The sequence below is a fragment of the Callithrix jacchus genome, chromosome 15 (assembly GCF_049354715.1).
Source record: "Callithrix jacchus isolate 240 chromosome 15, calJac240_pri, whole genome shotgun sequence".
NCBI lineage: Eukaryota > Metazoa > Chordata > Mammalia > Primates > Cebidae > Callithrix > Callithrix jacchus.
In genome coordinates this window covers 44,373,072-44,395,026 of record NC_133516.1, presented here as the reverse complement: position 1 = coordinate 44,395,026, position 21,955 = coordinate 44,373,072, and the positions used below count along the sequence as shown (strand labels likewise).

The 21,955-nt window shown below is 41.9% G+C and overlaps 1 protein-coding gene across 26 annotated transcripts in view; it reads left to right on the top strand.

Annotated features, from left to right (window-relative positions):
* CADPS (calcium dependent secretion activator) overlaps positions 1-21,955 on the top strand; it is a 481,539-nt gene that overhangs the window by 278,437 nt on the left and 181,147 nt on the right. For all 26 annotated transcript variants that reach the window (XM_035276026.3, XM_078351389.1, XM_078351390.1 and 23 more), the window contains exons 7-8: positions 9,941-10,052; positions 17,305-17,444. In XM_035276026.3, the coding sequence (XP_035131917.1) occupies positions 9,941-10,052; positions 17,305-17,444 (252 nt within the window). The remainder of the gene's footprint in view (positions 1-9,940; positions 10,053-17,304; positions 17,445-21,955) is intronic.

The following is a 21,955-nucleotide window of genomic DNA, read 5'->3' as shown; positions in this document are numbered from 1 at the left end:
AAGTAAGATGGAATTGGTCTCTGTCTTTATCAAGTTTATAGCATAGAATTTTTCTCACTTCCTCTTTATCCATACCAAATAATGTCTATGGATAATCAAGCATTGTTAAATGTCATTTTCAACTTGAATCTCATCTCCACACATTTGTGTGTGTGGAGGAACTCAAAATTTCATGAATTCATTTTTTCAGCAAGTGCCTATTGAGTGTGCCCATGTGCTGGGCACTGTGCTAGAAGCCAGGGGTACAGTGATGGGGGAGACAGGCATAGATACCTGCCCTGTGAGCTTACATTCTGGCCAGAGATCAACCAACAAAACAGATAAAGGAGTATGTCATACAGGTGAGGGTTGCTCCTTGCTGCAGTTTTCATGTTCCACCTTATTTAAATATGCCCCTCTGCCTGCTTTCTGGTACTTTCAAACTCCATTTTCTGCTTTCTTTTCCTCCATAGCAATAACCAGATTTGTGATATACATAGGGGGCATGGAAGATCTGGTGACAAGGTGGACGTGTAGCAAAGAAAAGAAAAGAGCGATGTCTGGGTGGCTGGCAGTTCCTTTGACTAAGTGAGGGAAGGCTTAGAGGAACAGATGTGAGGGAGAAAAGTTCAAGCTGAGGTTTGGACACATTTGATCTCAGACTCCTGGAGAGGAGACATTCCAGCCGAAATGTCAAGGAGGCAAACCAAAGCCTTCATCTCTGCCCCCCAGACAGCCCAGTTTCTACAAAGCAAACATCTCACTTATGTAGATAAGATGTAGCTTAGCTTTTCCAGTACACTAAAGAACCCAAAGCCCAGCCTGTCAATTAGTTTGGATGGGACACACTGCGATGGCACAATTGATTCCCTTGGAGTAGAATATCATGTGGTCTGCCTCAAAGGCAGGCCAGAAGATTTTAATGCAGCTGTCTCCAGGCAATTACTAACTTTCCGTCTTAGCAACGGGACCACGGCACTTTCATTCCTTGAAATGACACTTCTCTCTTGTTAAAGCCTGCAGTTAATTTTATGAACTGCACCAATTTAATACCCAGTTCACGTGAGCCATATACCTTGAATAAATGTAAATCCAGTCTCTGAGACACGAATTATGGCCTTATGCTGAGCATCACCATAGCAACTAATAACGTTCCCCCACCCCTGACCCCAGCACCAACCTGCACAGAATCCAATTCTCCAAGGGTCCTTATTTGCCTAACGTGGATGTGATCTTGGCTTACTCACACATGCATTCATAAATATCACTCTGTTGTCAAAGGTTTGCAGTGGATGTTTACTGTCATTTTGGGAGGTATATTCCCTATGTGGCAAATGTTGTTTTTTGTTCATGGGGAGAAAATTTTCTAATGAAAATTACTGTGTGTATTTGATTAGCAACATTTGTTGATAACATATGGTCTGAGGAGGCTTTCGCAAATAAGAGGCTTTAAATAGTAAACAGAGATGTGACTGCGATCAAGCAGATGCTCCCCAAACACACAGAACAAAGTTGCTTTACCCATAGATTCTCCTGAGCTCCACTCTCCCAAAACGCTATTCCTCTCCCTCCTTTTCTCCCCCAGATCAAAGTGTTCTCTTTCAAAGTGGTGGCACTGTGGAACAGGTTTGGAGAAAAAATGTGCTGAGACTTTAAAAGTCACCCCATCCCCCCACATATGAATTATCTGCTACTCATGTTTATTATTTGATAATGATGGTGCCACTAAATGAGTCAGCCAGCTCCAGTGGATCAGGAAGCAGCATTTGGGCACCAAGTGTCTGAAATGCTATGATACACAAGCCCCAATCTCCTAATAAACTAAGAGTGCTAGAAAGAACTCCATGAAGAATTTGGAGCAGCAAATTGGATCCCCACGGGGTGAGCTGTCCTTGTAAGTGCATGCGTACAGTTTGTCTTTATGGATATGCCCAGGTGAGCATACTGCTAATCTGCTAACGAAAATAAAAGTATTTCCATTAGGCCAACTCAGCAATTTAACTGTGCATGACAGAGATTTGCAAGCTTTTTCTATAAAGGACCAGAAAGTAAAAGTTTTTGGTTTGTTGGCCATGTGGTCTCTGTCACAACTACTCAATTCTGCCATTGCTGCACGAAAGCAGCCATAGATAAAACATAAATGAGTAAGCTAGCCGTGTTCTAATAAAACCTTATTGATGACCATCAAAATTTGACTTCCATATAATATTCATGTGTTATAATATATGATTCCTTTTATTATTTTCAGTCATTTGAAATAATAAAGCCATTATTAGCTTATGAGGTATACATAAGCAGGCCCATACCCATGGGCCATAGTTTAACAACCCCTGGTCTATAATGAAGACTTACATTTTTTAGTGTTTTCTATATGCTAGGTATTGAGGTACACACTGCATATGCAATAGCTTATAGCCTACATATCCTTCCATCAAGGACTCCATCCTCTGGGTCAGTTCTATATTTTTAAGAGACAGGGTATCACTATGTTGCCCAGGCTAGCGTCATACTCCTGGGCTCAAGCAATCCTCCCACCTCAGTCTCCTGAGTAGCTGGGACTACAGGTGCAGACCACTATGCTCATCTGGCTATATTTATAATAAAAATAAATATTCTTATCCCAATGTATAGATGTGAAAGCTGAGGACTCTCATACCTTATAAGTGTTAGTTCTGCATGTGGCATCTCCCCAAAAAGAATGTAATATCCATGAGGGCAGAATTTACATCTCACTCACCTTTGGATCCATACCAGTGCCTATCACAGTGACTTGCATACAGTAGACATTCAGGACATGTTTCCTAAATGAAGCACTAACTGGAGATACAGTTCTAAGCAGTGAACGTTAGAGCCTCATCTGATGCCAATACAGCACGTTTAGGTTAGTCATTACGCTGTTCACCTGCTTATTTGCCACCCTCTTACAGGAAGTATTTGGCTTGGAATAGACACACATGTCCCAATACACATTCCTTCATATTTGGAGATGCCCCTGTGGGTGATGGCATTTCTACAGTCTCTGCTTATGTGCTTGTGGCTGAAAAGACCAAAAGTAATAACAGCAGCTTATTGTGTAACTTGGTGGCACTTTCTATCACTGTACTGTTGGCAGCCACATCACTGCCAGCCCTTGGAGAGCTATCCCTCAGCCTTCATGGATTGACGCCTTGCTCCCTAGAGAGCTGTTATATGCTGAGTATCCTTTGCATGCTGCCAGCTGCTGTATGCATTTCAGAGAGTTTGTTTGCTCAAAAAAAAAAAAAAAAAACTCCTCAAAGAGATAAAACCCTCAGTTGAAGGTGACAGTCACACCTTTGGTGATTTCATGTATCCCATTTCTCTGCAATCCCCTGAATTTAGTGACATGGTTATTCTGAATTTGTCCGTTCTTTCTAGTTACTAAGAAATGTTTATTGTGTTCCAGGTCCTGTGTTGGGTGCAAAAGATATATATATATATATATATATATATATATATATATATATATATATATATATGGAGAGAGAGAAAGAGAGATACAGATATGGATTTTTTTCTTAATAAACCGCAGTAAAGCCCTGTGATTTAATGCGTGGGCTTTGAAGTCAGAAACTCTGAGTTTGAAGCCAATTCTGATCCTAGGCCAGTTACTCAATTTCCCTAAACCCTAGTTTCTCTATTTAAAAAAGTATGGGAAATAACAGAATATACTTCACAGAGTTGTCAGAAAGATTAATCGAGATAATTCATTAAAAGCACTAAGCCCAGGGCCTGGCAAACCATAGGTACTCAATAATTGATGGCTTATTTTTAACATTTTTGTAAGCTAGTCCTTCAGTGTGAGTACAGTGTTCGAAAGGATGGGATCACAGAATAGGGACACCTAAGCCATTTTAGATTACCTACTTTGTCTTCAGAGAGAAGTTAGTCAGTTAACCTTTCCAACTTCTGCTTGCAATAAATATCATCCACCTCTGGTCTTTTCAAATCAAAGTGCAATTGTATTTCAGTTTTAAGAGGTATTCATCTTAATAGCCACAGTCAATTGCACAGCAAGGGCAAAGAAATGGTCAGAGAACAATGTAACAATGAGAAATAGATTCATTTTTGGGTGTGTGGCCCCACCAAAAGGCCAAGGTTTTTGAGGTTTCTTCCACTGGCTAATTTGTCTGTGTGGGATATAGCGCTCTGTGAAGTGTGAACATTTGAAATAAATTCAAAGTAAAAAGGCAGAGTGGCACAAAGTCCCACAAGTCTTGAAATAGAACTTTCCCTTTGAGTTACAGAGATAACTTATGTTGATTTAATCAAAACATAAAGCAGTGAATGAGGGAAGGAGCAAGGGAGGCAACAAACTTGGTGTCCTGATTAGGAGTTGGAATTGTGAGATCTGACATTTACTCCCTGTGTGTGACCCTGAACACATTACCCAGCCTCTCTTTGCCTCATTTATAACTCTGGAGGTGATAACTGTAGACATTTCACAAGATGACCAAGAGGCTTTCAAATGATCAATGCATGTGTGGCTGTGTCACACTTTTGAGATAGGAATTTGTGCCTAGCATGTAGTAATCTGAATAAATATTAGCTATTTTATGATAAATATAGCCATATCTCTCCATGGCTAGAAAAGGACAAAGAATGAATATTTTCATGACATTTTTTCCTACAGGGGAGAGGAAGATAAGGAAGGGTGCAAATATTTAAACCTTCTTGATTTTCCTAAGAGTAGGAAGCCTTGACAAAAGGAGGCCAGAATTTTCACAGAATCCAGTGACTGTGACTAAGACCAGAAGTTTCATGTTAACAGCCAGTGCCAGCCAACACCTACTCCTCAGTCCAGGCTAACCAGACTGGGGTGGCATTGGATCAGAGCTAGCTTGACGGACATGTGACCTGTACAGCTGCACAGCTCCTACATTCAGAAGGGGCCCTCATTTGGTTTAATGCTCTTTTGTTGCCATCTTGAAATTCTTAATCATTTTATCTTCAAGCTTGTGTTTGTGACATCCCATGGAACAATGGAGTGTGCAATTGAGCAGAGGAAATACTCATGAAAATAAAAATCCTTTATATCTTAGTACCTTGAATGGCACTTTTTCTGTGTATTTTGTTTTGGAGGTTTTGGAGTTTGTTTTTTGTTTGTTTTTTAACAAGGAGGCCTGCCTTTGTTATTTGCACAGGGCCCTGAAAATTACACAGCCAGTCCTGATTAGATGAGGGAACTTCTCTTTTTGCCTGCTTCACTGGACCAGGTTAGCATTTTGAAATCTGATAGTTAAATAGTTAAATTGGGATTCATCAGTGACCTAACAACTTGAGGTGAGCCAAGGGTCGTGGTGGGAAGTACAGCTGCGGGACCTGGTAGAAGGGAAAAGCAGCTCAGTGTCCAATAGGACAGGGGTTGTCAGGGCAGCCTCCAGCGGCCTGAATTACGTCCAGCTGATGGGTTCTCGGAAGCATTGACTGCCCCACAGTCTGACGCATGTTACACGCCTTATGAGCTGTGCATCTTTGGTTAGCAGCAGGGGTTCAGGCATCCTGGGTTGGTACCCACTGATCAGGCCAGGAAATTCATACACACTGAGGACAGTACCATGGAAACACACAGTGGAGTATCCCCGGGACACTGGGCTCAGGTCTCTTTGCGGCTTAGTGTTAAAGCTTCTCATTTCAGAACTCTTCTGGTTTCCAGCAGGAATCTTTCTCATCCCCATGACCAAGTATAATGAATGCCCAAAGAGATGTCTTTTCTTTTCTTTTTATTTATTTATTTTCTTGTAGAGACAGGGTCTTGCTCTGTACCCAAGCTGGAGTACAGTGGTGTGATCATAGCTCACCATAACCTCAAAGTCCTTGGCCCAAAGTGATTTTTAGGCCTTGGACTCTCAAGGAGCTAGGACTTCAGACATGCATCACCATATCCAGCTAATTATTTCATTTTTGTAGAAAAAAATAAAAAGCCTAGGTCTTTCTATGTTGGCTACTCTCAAATGCGTGGCCTCCCAAAGCACTAGGATTATAGGATCGAGGCACCACACACAGCCATCTAAAGAGATTAATAGTACAATTAATCATAAATAAACTCATGGTCACATTTTTTGCCATTGTTGCTAATCACTAATAATGCTTATTACTGATAATTTTTATAATAATAGCAGCAAAAGCTATAAAAATGAGATTTTGGGTTCTGGCCCAACTTGGTCATGATTCCCTGGAATAAAATAAGCAAGATCTTTGTGTATCTCCTCAGTTTTCTCATCTGTGAAATGGCAGTGGTAATAGCTATTTTACCATTCATCTGTGTAGTAGAAAGGGCAATGTCAATCTTGCTTTCTTTACACAGGGTTAGATACTTAGTAAGTACTTGATAAATATGTGTTGAGTAGATGTCACAAAGGATAAAAAGTGCAACAAGATAAGGGAACTGAGTTCTAGTGTTCTAAAATACTACAGGATGACTATAGTTCACAATAATTTTTAGCATATTTTCAAATAGCTAAAGAGGATGTTGAATGTTCCCAACACTCCAAAAAATGATAAATATTTGAGGCGATGGCTATGCTCATTACTCTGATTTGATTATTACACATTGAATACGTGTATCAAAATAGCACTCTGGGCCAGGTGCTGTGGCTCACGCCTGTAATCCTAGCACTTTGGGAAGTGTAGGTGGATAGATCACTTGAGGGCAGGAGTTCTCAACCATCCTGGCTAACGTGGTGAAACCTTGTCTCTACTAAAAATAAAAATAAAAATAAATTAGCCAGGCATAATGGCAGGCACCTGTAATCCCACCTACTTGGGAGGCTGAGGAAGGAGAATCACTTGAACCCAGGGGGTAGAGGTTGCAGTGAGCCGAGATCACACCACTGCACTCAGCCTGGGTGACAGAGCAAGGCGCTGTCTGGAAAAAAAAAAAATAAGATCTGTGTGTGTGTGTGTGTGTGTGTGTGTGTGTGTGTGTGTACACACACATATATATATTTATTATATATATATATGGGTGTTTATTAAGTATTATATATATATATGGGTGTTTATTAAGTATTAACTTACATGATCACGAGGTCCCACAATAGGCTGTCTGCAAGCTGAGTAGCAAGGAGAGCCAGTCTAAGTCCCAAAACTGAAGAACCTGGAGTCCGATGTTCGAGGTCAGGAAGCATCCAGCATGAAATAAAGATGTAGGCTATAGGAAGCTGGGCCAGTCTCTCCTTTTCACGTTTTTCTTCCTGCTTTATATTTGCTGGAAGCTGATTAGATTGTGCCTACCAGATTACAGGTGGATCTGCCCTGTGCAGACCACTGACTCAAATGTTAATCTCTTTTAGCAACACCCACGCAGACACGCCCAGGATTAATACTTTGTATCCTTCAATCCAAACTCAGTATTAACCATCATACCTATAAATATGTACCATTATTACATGGCAACTAATCATTAAGGAAGTAAATTTAAATAGATAAGCAATTATCACTATTACTAGAATACATCTCCTTACTTGGAAGGGAAGGCAGCCAACATTTGTTGGGTTCTCAACCTCTTCCAAACTTGTAGCTGTTTGTTCTTTACAGCTAGTCTGTGAAATAAGCTTCTTTTATAGCTGAGGAAATTGAGGTACGGGGACATGAAGTCCTTGCCCCAAATTTCATAGTTTGCAAGTGACTAAGCCAGGATTTGAACTAAAAATATCTGGTTCAAAACCCTTGCCATTACTGAGACAAAGCTTTCCCTATCTTGGGGTCTTGCTGCTATTGTTAACAACCACTTAGGAGTTTCTATCTGTACCTCAAACATTTTGCTGATGTGTTTGAAACCTGTCACTTTTTATCCTATCTCATGGCCTCCTCCATGTCCTCTCTGTCTCTACTATGACTGATGTGCTTTCTCAGTGGTTTTATCCACTGAGATCCCCATGGATCTCGTTTCCCCTCATCTCAATTTTCCTGCTCTTCTTTTGTCAGCTCTTACTAGAGTCCCTGTGTCTTTGAGCTAATAGGATTTATTTGATTAAAGGCAACACTGAGACTAGTAGGCAGGTTTCCATAATTTACAAAAGAAGAATACAAACTTCCAACAAACACAGGGTAAAATGTTGAAGCCCACTAGTAGTCAGCAAAATATCCATGAAAATAGCAATGATAAAATAGGCCAGAAGAAAAGGTGAATAATGATACTGAGGCAAGAAGGAAGCCTGTGATTTGCAGTCCCATTTCCAAATGGTGGCAGGAGAGTCGCTGCCTTTGTGTAAAGCATTTTGGGAATAGGCATCTCAAGCCTGGAAAGTGTGCATTGATGAGCACATCTCCTGGAACTGTGTAACATCTCTAAATATTTGTTGATGAATGAAGAAATGATCTCCCAGCTAGGTCTCCATCCCAAGGAAACAATCAGAGATGAAATCAAAAACTAATATCTAACTCCTAGCTACTCAGGAGACTGAGGTGGAAAGATGGCTTGAGTCCAGGAGTTCAAGACCAGCTTGGACAACAGAAACACTTGTCTCAAAAAACAAAACAAAATTAATGCTCATTTCTATTTCAGTAATAGAACAATGGCTAAATAAATTATGGTACATATATAAAATATAGAGTCATTAAAAATTATAATAAGCATTTTAAAGTATGAAAGTGGATCATTGTATAAAGTAAAATTTAAAAATTTCTCTATATAAAATTGTATCTATGATGTTTTCTAGTTCTGCAAAAGACATTATATTTGGCATCATTGATTTATTCAACAAATACTTGTTAAGTGCCTGCTATATGTCCAGGACTGTTCTAAGTTCTGGCTGTGCAACGTGAGCACACAGTCCCTGTGCTCATGGAGCTTACAAAATATTAGAGGATTCTGCTATAAAACAGTGACACAAATCAATAATTACAAATCCAGTGATTGCTAGGATGCAAAATTAGTATACCAAAGAGAGGTTAATACCAGAACACAGTTTAGATTGAGAGGTCAAGGGACAGTGGCTTTTAAGCTGAGCCCCAAAGAGGTAGCCCAGTGAATGGGTAGGGTGGGGAGAAACACTGCCAACAGAGGAGCCATACGTGTAACAGGCCTGAAGTGGCAGAGTCAGGAGGCCTGTGACATTGGAGCAGATGAGTGGCAGTCCAAAGGTAGGGGTCCAGATTGCCCCTTGAGTGCAGTGAAACAGGTGCCATGGACCTGGAGCTCAGTGCAGTCCAGTTAACACTTCTGGAAGATCACTCTGCTTGCAGGCACAGAATGGATAGCGCTGAGTTCTCTGTAAAAATAATAATGAGTGAATGAACAGGCTGTATTTGAGGGGTGCATCAGGGGCTCATGTGAGCCACACCTGGTGCTATACCCAGATTCTGGGTAAGCCAGGCTTCCATCTGGGAAAAACTGAAACTCAGATATCCACAGACTATGAGCAGGGAATGGCATTTCCCACATTCTCATCCTTGTCCCTTCCAGTCTCTCTTTGACCTTGACAGGATGGAGCTTCATAATCTCCTTATTCAACTCCTCTTTGAATGCCAGTGGAAATGGGCTCCCCACCTCCCCACCACTACTGCTGAAGTCTCATTTGAAAGTCAGGTGTTGGCTTGAACCAAATGAAGCCCCATCCCAAAATCTAGAACTGCAGTTTCCACAAACAAAGAAGTCAAAGGATGCAATGAAATATTAGTGATTGCCCTGGAATAGTTTATAGATATGGCAAATGCACAGGGACAAGTTCTCACCAACTTGAATTTATGCTGATTTCAAGTGATTCCTTTTAGTGCTCTATGAAGACCATGGCAACTTTCTGAGCATCTGTCTTGCATTTCCCTAACAAGTTAATTAACACTTTTGTTACTCTGGAAGCTTTGGAGGGGAGGAGAGGAGGATGTGACAACCGATGCTGCCTCTGGTTAACCCTGCATTCACCTGACCTGGGAACAAGGGAATAGTTTAGGCTCGCCAAGGCAGATATGTCTACATTGACCTCTTTGATTCTTTCTGCAGCTGGGGCACCCAAGGTGACTTCTCTACAACCCATGCACTGCCAGCTGTAAAGGTGAAGCTATTCACAGAGAGCACAGGTGTCCTGGCCTTGGAGGACAAGGAGCTTGGGCGGGTAAGCACTTCCCATCACAAGGGAACTCCAAAGAGTGGATTTCCCCAGCTAGGTCTCCAGTGCACGGGACTGCACAGGCAGCATTGCCACGTGCTGAGAGGCTCAGTTTTGAACATTAAATCCTGGGCTCCACTCTAAATTAGCTGGGTGACCTTGAGCAAGTTCCTCAACCTCTCTGAGCCTCAGATTCTCTTATACAAAGCTGGGCTAACATGTGTGTGCGCTACAGGATATGGAGCAGGAGTTCTCAATGCTATCAGACCCAAACATCCTTTAGGGTTAAGATTTGTAATGCCTTCTACTGTCTTAAAGTGGAATTCTTAGATGATTTAACTGCCTACCCACCTGACTGTTAAAGTCAACATGAAAAACAAAGGGAACTAAATTAATAGGAAAAAGTCTTCAAAATGTAAATACTCAAAGACCAAATGGAGTAGTGCTTTGCTTGCTCCCATATGAAGAGTCACTGTGAAGGTGACAGCTACAAAATCCACTGTGGGATGTGGAGGTGTGCTGCATGGGTGACTCCCAAGCCTGAGCATCAGTAAACTGATTTAATGAAATGGTAAACAGTACTTGGGAAAGTTTCCTTGATTTCCTTGGAAATGTGCCAAAAAGACTTTGATTTGAAATTCTAAGACAAGAGTTCGGATCTCCACGTAGTTCATTATAAACAGACTTTTTCCACCTCTGCTAATATCCCATGGGAATATTCAAAAGTCAGACTCAGGAAGATGCCTCACTAGGGAGCATCCTTGAAGGATTTTTAGCACCCCTGGCCCCATGCACTCAATGCCAACAGGGACTGACACCATTATTTTGTCAATCAAAATGTCATTAAAATTTCTGAGACACCCCTGAGAGGTGGTGGTACCAACTCCCTTAAGAGCCACTGAGATAACAGTGAAGTTTCTCTTTGCATATGAACCATTGACTCCGTACCAGGAAGCCAGTAATATTTTCACAAGTTGATTTTGCCAATGACCCCACCTGCTTATGGTAAAATCTGAATTCACTCATTTAATTTGGCTTCTGATCACCTCTTCACCCCCATCCACTGCCACGTTCCTCCCAGTCCCAGCATCATTGTCCAAATTTCAATCCCTCATATAAACCAAATTCTCTTCCCTCCTCAGGGGGCTTCCTCTCTGCCCGTTGTCCTCTCCCTACCTCCCAACCCTTCAAAAAGCATAAATGCCTTCTCTATATAAAAACCACCTCCTCGGAGAGTCCTTTCCTGACAGCCCCTTCATTTGCTATCTCAGCTCCTCGCTCACATATACTACTGAACTGATTGCCAATGAGAGAAAGAAACAGAATTGACAGACATTCAGACTTCCGTCTGCCCCACTGGACCATAAAACCTCTACAGAGATAGAAACCTAAACTATTTTGTTTACTACCTTATACCCAGAGCCCAGAACACAGACTTTCAATAAATTTTATTTCATATTGGTTGAATCTGTAATCACTCCTGAAAGTGACATGATCTCAGCCAAGGCAATCTCTCTGAGCCTCTGATATACCATCTATAGCATAATGAGAGACCACCCCAAACAAGCACACAGGCATACACACTTCACAGTGCCAGCAAGAACTCCTGTGCTTCCTTTTTCTCTCTTCCTTTCTTTTCCCCATTTTCCCAATCTGGCTTACCTCTATAGAATCAACCTGGAGTCATATTACTATAGCATAGACCATAGATGGAAGTTAAATGAAAAAGTAAAGAAAGCTAATAGCAAAAACAAAAAACAGTGTCCCTACCCAGAAAAGTGGGAGGAGAGGGGATGATGAAAGAAAAAAAAGGTTTAGCTGTTTTCTTTGAGATATGATAGGTACTCATTTCTGTCCCTAGGGAAAGAGAGACACACATAGAGTGGAGGAATTATCCTGCCTTTCATTTTTCTTCAAACTTCTCCTTTTCCAGGAAGGCAGATGTTAAGAATCATGAGTCTCAGAGACCCTGTATGTTAGTGTTAGAAAGAACCAGTGTAACTGACCAGCCCAGGATGCTCAACCTGGGTCCACAGCGAGCCTCTGAAGACCCTGGCTGCCCTGAATTTTTTTTTTTTTTTTTTTTTTTTTTTTGAGACAGTCTCGTTCTGTTGCCCAAGATTGCTGCAACCTCCACCTTCCGGGTTTAAGCAATTCTCATGCCTCAGCCCTCTCCAGTAGCTGGGATTACAGGCACACACCACCACACCTGGCTAATTTTTGTATTTTTAGTAGAGACAAGGTTTTACCATGTTGGCCAGGCTGGTCTCAAACTCCTGACCTCAAGTGATCCACCCACCTCCACTTCCCAAAGTGCTGGGATTATAGGCCTAAACTACTGCACCCAGCCTGAAAATAGTTTACAAATGTGTGTGTGCCTAGGCCTATATGCATTTTTCTGGACTGGCTACCAAAGCATTCACCAACTTCTCAAAGCCATTTCTACTCAGAAAAGTTAAAGCCACTGGCATATCGAAATCCTTTGTTTTATAGATGAGAAAACTTACTCCCATGGAAGGTAGGAGTCTCCTCCAGAGCCACCAAGCAGTCAGGGCCCAAGCATGGGCCAGGCCACTGTCCCAAAGACTTTCTGCACAGCCCCTCAGCTCTCTCAAGACCACCCTATTAAGGTAGCCACAGTCATCACCTCTCTTGTACAGAGGAGCATACTGAGGCCCAGAGGATTCAGTTACTTCAGGAATTGTGTTGTGTCATCTCCAGGGCTATTTGTACTACACTCTGTTGTCCCTACACAAAAATAAAACCCTGGGCTCTGCTTTGGTGGCGAAAGCCATGGGCTTGCCACAGTCCACACACGCTTATTTCATAATGATTCATTCTTTTCTTCAGGCCCCTCATACATTCCCCTAGATGCTAGTATACCACTCCTTTGTGCCAAAGAAACTGTCCGCCGGTTGCAATAAAGCTGGCCTGCCTGGCCCTTGTGCTGGCTGGACACCCTCTGCTGGCAATATCTTCATAGGCAGCATCTACATGGCCCAAGAGCAGTGAAGTCACACTTGGACCTCATGGGAGAGTGTTTCTATGCTCTAATTCTTCCCACACTTAGCAGAGCCAGTTTAGAATCCTGGTCTTACATTTATCCATTCACCATTGTTTGGTTTGTTTCTTTGTTTCTTTAGTGTTATCCTTTGTTTTTAATAATGTTTTTAATTTTAAAAATTCATGCACATCGTGAAAACAGGTTAAAATGGATATATAGAGAAAAGTAATTATCTCTTCTATATCACTCTAGTATATCTTCCCAGAGAAATACCTTATTTTCAGTTTATGGTTATCCTTCCCCAAATATTCTCTACATGTACAAACATAGCATATATAAGCACATGTGTGTATATTCCCCCTCTTTTTTTTTTTTTTTTTTTTTTTTTTTTGAGATGGAGTTTCGCTCTTGTTACCCAGGCTGGAGTGCAATGGCACGATCTCAGCTCACTGCAACCTCCGCCTCCTGGGTTCAGGCAAGTCTCCTGCCCCAGCCAGCTGAGTAGCTGGGATTACAGGCACATGCCACCATGCCCAGCTAATTTTTTGTATTTTTAGTAGAGACGGGGTTTCACCATGTTGACCAGGATGGTCTCGATCTCTTGACCTTGTGATCCACTCGCCTCAGCCTCCGAAAGTGCTGGGATTACAGGCTTGAGCCACCGTATTCCCCCTCTTTAAAAAAAAAAGAAAAGCACAATTGGAAGCTACTATATATGCACTTCTCTGCATGGTGCCTGAAATCATTATATTTGGTGATTAGTTCATATGACTCTAGACTGAGCTGTCTTCTTTTTACTTAGCTGCATTATATTCCATTATGTAGATGTATTTTATTTAATAAATCCTCTGTTGATTAATTTTTAGATTATTTCATCTATGGCTATATAAACAATGCTTCAGGGAATAGCCTTGAATTTATTTCTTTGTATATGTATGGATACCAATAGAATACATTTTCAAAAAATATTTTGCTGACTGAAATTTGAAATTTGACAGATACTGCCAGATTGTCCCCTAAAGTGCATGCACCAATTGATCCTTCCACAGAAGGCATAGAGAGTGCCTATTTTCCTGCATCTTTCCCAACCCTGCAATATTATAGGATTCTAGGCCCACTGTGTCCAGTCATTTGTGTTGTGCAAAGAGCAAACAGGAATAATGACAGGCAAAAACCCTTAACCTCATAAAGCATAAGGAGCAAAGAAATAAAGCCAGAAATTACAGTGTGATATGGGAGGTGTTCTGTTAGTGGGGGAAAAAACCCACCTGGAAATGAAGCACTTAGCAAGAAGGCAGAATCCAGTCTGAGAGGCAGGGATTCCTTCCTGGGGGATGCAAGAGGTACCCAGAGAGATATAGGCAAGCCGGTGGGTGGCATGGGGGGATCTGTCAGGTAAAGGCACAGTGTAAAGCCGTCCCCCAGCAGGCCCTGACTGTTCGCAGGCAACTAGGAGAAGCCACGACTGGCTGGAGGGCAGCTACTGCAGTGGGTGGGTCCTTGTGGCCACATCAGCATCCCCACTTCAAAGCACAGTACACATGGGCCCCGGCTGAATTGACAAAGTGCTTGATTAGCAGCCTGGAATGTCCAGATGAGGTGTCTGTTCTGCTTGGGACTCATGTGCGCCCAAAGGACCCTCATAATTCAGCAGCACTGACACATACAAATGAGTCGTCAGCCTGTCAGGGGCATGGCAGTGTGCAGACAAAGACAGAAAAGAACTGTGGTCACTTCATCTCTCCATCCACCCTGGAGAAGAGGTCTCCCCAGGAAGTAATTGCACAGGGGAAGAAGTCTTTGTGGCACAGCCAGTAATGAGCTGTGGCCATTGCATCACGAATGGACACCAAATTGCCAGTGGGAAGCACGCCCAGAATCCATATGGCAAAAGGCCTGTTAATGAGCTACGGATGCCCAGAGCACTGCTCCCTCTGTGATTTTGCCAAACAGGCAGGAGCAGACGGAAGCCCAGGGCCTTTCTTACTGCTATTCTGGCCCTGGGTGGGGTATCTTTTACCAGCACCTCCTTTGCTGGCTTCCCAGCATCATACCCCTACCTCACTAAGGCCAGACCAGCCTCAGGATGGAGGGTCAGCTTCACTGAGATTGGCAGCTCTCTCAGAATGTCAGGTCTCAGGATGTGGCACATGGTACAGGGTGACATGTAAGAACAGGCAGTTCCTGGAGAAAAGGGAGAGGTCTCCATGACCCAGCAGTGCCCTTACTCACTTATTTACTCCCAGTATCATCCTATGACATGTTGCAGTTCTCTGGTGCCAGTTAAGTGAATTTATACATTTTATGCTGGAGCTCTAACTAAATGAACCCTTACAAAATAAACAAGTAGCCTCAGAAGATAGCTGCACAGAAGCCCTGATTTGAAGGTAGTACTAGCAATGCAAGCCTGGCAAACCATAAAAATGGTGGAGTCAACACCTGACCTACTGGCAGGTACTTTGCCACTCATATCATAAGATTAAAAACAATGCCAGTGTTATCAGATGGGACAAGATGTCAGTCAAGACATGATGAAATTATTTAGAAGACTACTGGAACTATGGATTTATAACCAATGTCATTAACAATGTCCCTTGCCCTAAATATATGTGATATCTTAAGTATAGCTAATAGCACAGCCACCATAATTAGCAAGTTATTTAAAAATATAGATTTGTAAATATTTAGCCCATCTTTGATTTGTGTATACTTTATGATACATGCAATAAGATAATATATTAATACAAAGTAAACTTACATAATACAAAATGTTAGCAAACGGATTGCTCAAAAACATTTGACTAAAATAAGACATGATCAAAAAACATTGACAGCCTCTGATCTGAAAAATCAGGTTTTTCTGTATTTCAATCATGTCATAAGACATTGGGAAGACTTGAAATTTGTGGTTAGCAAGAATGTATATTTCATCAGAGATAGGGAATTTAATGAAGAAAAAGGGTCAGGCCCAGAAAGAGAAGGGCTGAGAAATCAGCATAAATGAAGCACATCTAAGTGGGTTGATTTTTCTTTTCTGCCATGGCCGCTGCCGCCGCCTCCTCCTCCTCCTCCTCCTCCTCCTCCTCCTCCTCCTCCTCCTCCTCCTCCTCCTCCTCTCTGCAGTCTTGTTCCACAGTCACACAGGAAGCCATATGTGTCTACCCTTCAAGCATGGCCAAGCTTACATGACTAATGAAGCTGATACAGCATCCAGAACCAGTGTCCACCCCTGAGTTCCCTCACAGCCACCTCCAGAGGTGAAAGAAGCCCAGGAAAGGGATCCACTGTCCCTGCACCTAGAGAAAATAAATACTTTGAAAACAGCCTAAGCAACGTGCAACAAACCAGGGCATGCTGCCATCACAGAAGCAAATCTTAGCAAACCCAGCTTTTGTTGTGCCTATATTTAGTTCATGTTCCCTTAGTTTCAGGGATTTTCCAAATATTCCATTTCTCCCTAAATGCATGTTCCCCAGATCCCATGTGGCTCCTGAGAACTCTGTGATCACAAGGCAAAAAAGTGGATTTACTGAGTTACCCACTTCCTGTTTCACTCTCAGAATTCCAGACAACAAGAATGGATGTAGAAGACCCAAATCAAACTGCTCTTTCTGAAGCACCCTGGTGAAAGACATTTCCTAAAAGCTGATCTGTCTTCAAGTCATGTGTGCTTTCTTCCATGCCAGGGCAAAGTGGGATGTTGTGTGATAAGATATCCAGGCCAGGTGAAATCAGGTTGAAATGTGTGACTAAGCAAGTTCCTTTCCTTCCCTGAGTCTCACATTTCTCATCCATCTAGTAAGGTTTCTTCCATTTTCCCCTGGGGGCCTTGAGGAATTTCTCCTCTTGAAAAGTGAAAGAAATCCTAAATAATGGAGCAAAAGAGTGGACTAAAAGGACTCTCTAATATATAAGCATGTTTCTTCCTTTTATGAATCCATCTTCTTATGCAAAGATGTAGAGAATAATTTGTGGACAATGTTCTCCATTCTGAGTTTGTTTAGTACTTCTGAACATTAGAAAAGTCTAAGAAGAATCACAGAAATCATGATTTTCATGACAGAATCATTACAGAAACACAGAAGTCTTTACTTTTACAAAATTAGCCAGGAAGAGAAGGAAGGAGCAAAAGAATGTGTTTCTATCCCTAGGCAGTAGGAACTATTCAAGCCAGTCATCAGAATCAAAGTTTCAAATCTATAAAAACATAATGGTGCTTCTATTTTCTAGCTGCTTGTCCTTTTCCCCCTGCAGGTTATTCTCCATCCCACCCCGAACAGCCCCAAACAGTCAGAGTGGCACAAAATGACAGTCTCCAAAAACTGCCCTGACCAAGATCTCAAAATCAAACTTGCTGTTCGAATGGATAAGCCTCAAAACATGAAGCATTCTGGGTAAGTGTTTCTCCCCCAAGTGGCAGTTTTGGACATACGTCTGTTCGTTTCAAACACAAGATCTTCAGAGAACTATGCAGAAAGAAATACAAAGCGTTCATGAGAAGGTTTTAAAGTGTTTGACTTTGATATTTACAGTAATCTTCCTCAATTCTTATGATTATTGTATTTGCATTCTTGCTGTCAAGATAGAAAAATGTCCTTCTCTTTCTCTAATAGGGTTTCTAGGACAATTCAAAACTTTCTTAGCAGCTTGCTACGTGATTTTAGTTTGGGAAGGCCTTATAGGCTCCACATACCTTGTCAGAGGCATCCAGATCATTTTAACTCTGCAGATCACTCACTTGCACCCCAATCAGCAACCACATCTTTGAGGTGTGAGGAGGAGGCAGAAGTCACCTTCAATCAAGTCACATTTAATATATTTTCATATTTAGTGCAGCATTTAAATGAATGAGAAAAAATAGAAAATTTGTGATTGATTTTCTTAAAGTCTAAAAAAAATGACCAATTAAGTTCAAGAAGAACAAAAAGAATAAGTAAGATCATTTTTTTTTTACAAATGAAACCAATGATTTTTCTAAAAAATGCTTGTTAGTGACTGAGTAAATGCTGAGCCATGACCTATTAGACCAAATCACATGGACCCCATTATCTCAGAAATCATGATAATCTTGTAACTATGAAAAGGGAAAGTTGAACTAGTTGAAGGAAATGGAGTGTTTGGCAGATGTTCTGTAGGTACTCCCTGCCAACTGGCTTTTATTCTGCTTAGCCCCTCTGGGCCCTAAAGGGGTCTCATTAATTCTTTTTTGGGTATATGTGTATTGACGATAAAGCTTGAAGTGTTGACAGTGCCATTAAAATGAGGGTTTCACCGGGTGTGGTGGCTCACACCTGTAAGCCCAACATTTGGGGAGGCCAAATGAGGGTGGATCACCTGAGGTCAGGAGTTCCAGACCAGCCTTCCCAACATGGTGAAACCCTGTCTCTACTAAAAATACAAAAAAAAATAGCTGGGCATGGTAATACATGCCTGTAATCTCAGCTATTCAGGAGGTTGAGGCAGGAGAATTTCTTCAGCTCAAGAGGTGGAGGTTGCAGTGAGCCAAGATCGTGCCATTGCACTACAGCCTGAGCAAAGTGAGACTCCATCTCTAAATAAATAAATATTAATGAGGGTTGGTTAGATGTCCTAGAGGTTTGGGGAATTCAGAAACCCTATTTCAGGACCTAGCCATGATTAAGACAGATTTAAACAGAAACCCAGATGAAGTTCAGGAGGGCATGACCAGGAGAGGAATTTTGAACATCCCAGTGGATGAGCAGACTACAGCAGCATGCGGTCTGAGAGTAAAGAACAGGAGCCTAGCCGTGGTGCCTCGGAGTTCTAGGAAGCAAAGAAAGCCCAAGGTTCCGGAGGAGAATAGAGGGCAACCAGTCAGGGCACCAGAGAGGTTCAGGTATGAAGGGTTCCAGAGGAAGCAAAGGTCACCTGTGAACTGTAGACCAGTTACTCAACCCAACCTTTGATTTGGATTTAGAGAATTTTCCTTGCATTGTCTTGAGGCCAAATTATTCCAAGCCTGAGACGGGATTATGGCAAAGCTCTTCTGCCTGGGTGCGAAAAGGCCATGGGAGAATGTGCAAGGCCCTAAGCATACACTCAGTCCTTCGTCAAGTGTCCAGGATGAAGTACAACGAGGTTTTCTTTGATTAAATTAGAATGCCATGAAACATTGCTGAGGTCCACCTTTCTTCCTTCTTATCATGCTCCTGGCATATATTCTGACAATATTCATGAAATTTCACCCTCATATCTGTTTCCCCTCTGTGATGAACATCCTAGTTTAGACAAAGAGGTTGATAATTCAATTAGGTTTCTGTAGTATACAAGAAAAGATCTGTACCTTTAGTAAAATCCTGCCTCATAAACACCCAGTAAATATTTGCTAAAGGAACCAGGACATGAGTGAGCATAACAGACGTGGAAAGAGAGAGAGAGAAACAAAGAGGAGAGTGCAGACCAAAGAGAGAAAATAGAGAACAGAATATGAATGAATGTATCTGTCCTCTAAACTGCTATTTTTTAACTTCCTTTAAAAAAACGATCAGTGCCTCAGCCCACATTCAAGTCCCCTTTGAAGCACTATAGTAGGAGTTTTACTCTGTCATTTATTCTCCACAGCAACCACTTGACACAGGTATTATTTTCCCTATTGGACGAATTCCCATTTCCCACATTCTCTTTATTCACTCTGCTGGAAACTGAACTAACTGATTTGGACTGGGTAATTTTTGTGTTGATTTGTTTGTAAAGTTATTAACATATTTCAGGCTACCTTGACCCTACAGATGACAGAAGAAATATGTAGCTCACTTCTGACAGGTTCCATAGCTATTTCATATTGCTAGACTGCCATTTTTAAATTTCTCCTGCCAGGAAATATACCAAGAGAGCTTAAAATAGCTCTGAAAAGTGAACAGTGGCTGCCTTAATAACACCGTCAGACCCAGTGTAGCCTAAATCAGGGGTGAGCAACCTTAGTTGCCTAAGGGACTTTTCAGGAAAAGTAAAAATGTTTACGGACTATATTTTTTTCCGTGAAAATAGTTTTACTGAGCCCAGTTGTATAAAGGAGGACAGAAATGGAAGAGCTATGTCACAGCTTAGAAAATGGGAGAGAAAAGGAAAAAAAATAATATTATTTTTGAGACAGGGTGTGGCTCTGTTGCCCAGACTGCAGTGCAGCAGCGTGATCTCATCTCACTGCAGTCTCTGCCTCCCAGGCTCACGCCATCCTCCCAAGTAGCTGGGACCACAGGTGCACACTCACCACACCCAGTTAAATTTTGTATTTTTGGTAGAGATGGGTTTTTGCCATGTTGATCAGGCTGGTCTCAAGTTCCTGGACTCAAACAATCTGCCTCCCTTGGCTTCCCAAAACTCTGGGATTACACACATGGGCCACCGTGCCCAGCCAAGAAAGGAATTTTTAAGAAGCATAGCTGAGGTTATAAACTGTTTCCACATTAAGGTTGTTTGAAACATAAAAGGAACATCAGAATCACTGGGAATTATGACTGTTGGCATGCACTGTGGTTCTTTAAATGAGCCACTGGGACATTCAGATTAACTTTATTGAATGAAAATGTATCAATGGGAAAAATAAACACTGCTTCTTGACCTTAAAATGTTAGTATCTGGGCATATTTGAGAATTAGCAACTCCTAGGTGGCTTTCTAATTTTCATCTTTTATTATCCGTATGGTGTTTTGAAGTTCAGGAAATGCATTCACATCCATTCTCTCATTTTATCTGTGAAACTGCCTCACAAGGATTAGGTATTATCATTCTTCCATCTTAATAAATGATCCTCCCTTCACCCAGATACCCAGACCAAAAACCTTGAGGTAATCATTGACATTTATCTGTCTCATCCACAATCAAGTATTGTTTTTCTTTTTGAGACAGGGTCTTGCTCTGTCACCCACACTGGAGTGCAAAGGTGCAATCCTAGCTCACTGTGGCCTTGACCTCCTGGGCTCAAGCAGTCCTCCCACCTCAGCCTCCCAAGTACCACCACACCCAGCTAAGTTTTTTTTTTCATTGCAGAGATGGGATCCCACTATGTTGCCCTGGCTGGTAGTGAACTCTTGGCCTCAAGCAATCCTCCCACCTTAGCCTCTCAAAGGGCTGGGATTATAGGCATGAGCCACCATATCTGGCCATTATCAAATTCTTTTCACTCCATCTTCAAGATAAATCTATAATTCAACCCCTCATCCCTGCCTTCATCTCACCACTGGCCTCCAAGCCTCCATGACTGCTCCCCTTCACTTGCTGCTCCTGCCTCATAAGCATTCCCCTGCTTCCGCCCCTGCCTCCAAGTAGTCTATTTCCTACTGTGAAGCAAGGGGTATTAAAAACACACACACACACATTAGATCTCGCCACTGGAATGCTGGAAAACCTCCAATGATTCCCCATCTCATTCAGAGTGAAAGCCAATGTTGTTACCATGACTACAAGGCCCTACCTTCCTGGTCTTGTCCACTGCTCCAGCCACACTGGGCTCCTTGCTCTTCCTCCCAGGCACCAAGTCCACTCCCATCTCAGGGCCTTTGTCCCAGCTGTTTCCCCTCTCTTTCACCCAGATCTCCAGTGTTTCCAGACCTTATCAGAAAGCCTTACCTGGCCCACCTGTGTCCTCCCTCTTTCTTTTACTCTGCTTTGTTTTCACCAGAGTTCTTATCATTATCATATATATCATATACTTCTTTATTTATTAGTTTGTCATCTGTCTTCACCACTAGACTGTGAGTTGCTTGTCAGAAAGGACATCTGTCTCCTTTTTTCACAGAACCTTCATACAGAGACTGACATGTAGCAAAAGTCCAGTGAATTATTTATTGTTTAGATGAATAAATGAATAAATGAACCCCCATTTACTCTTAAAGAAATTGGAACTTAAAGTGGTTAAAAGACTTGCCTGAGTCAGAGTAAGCAT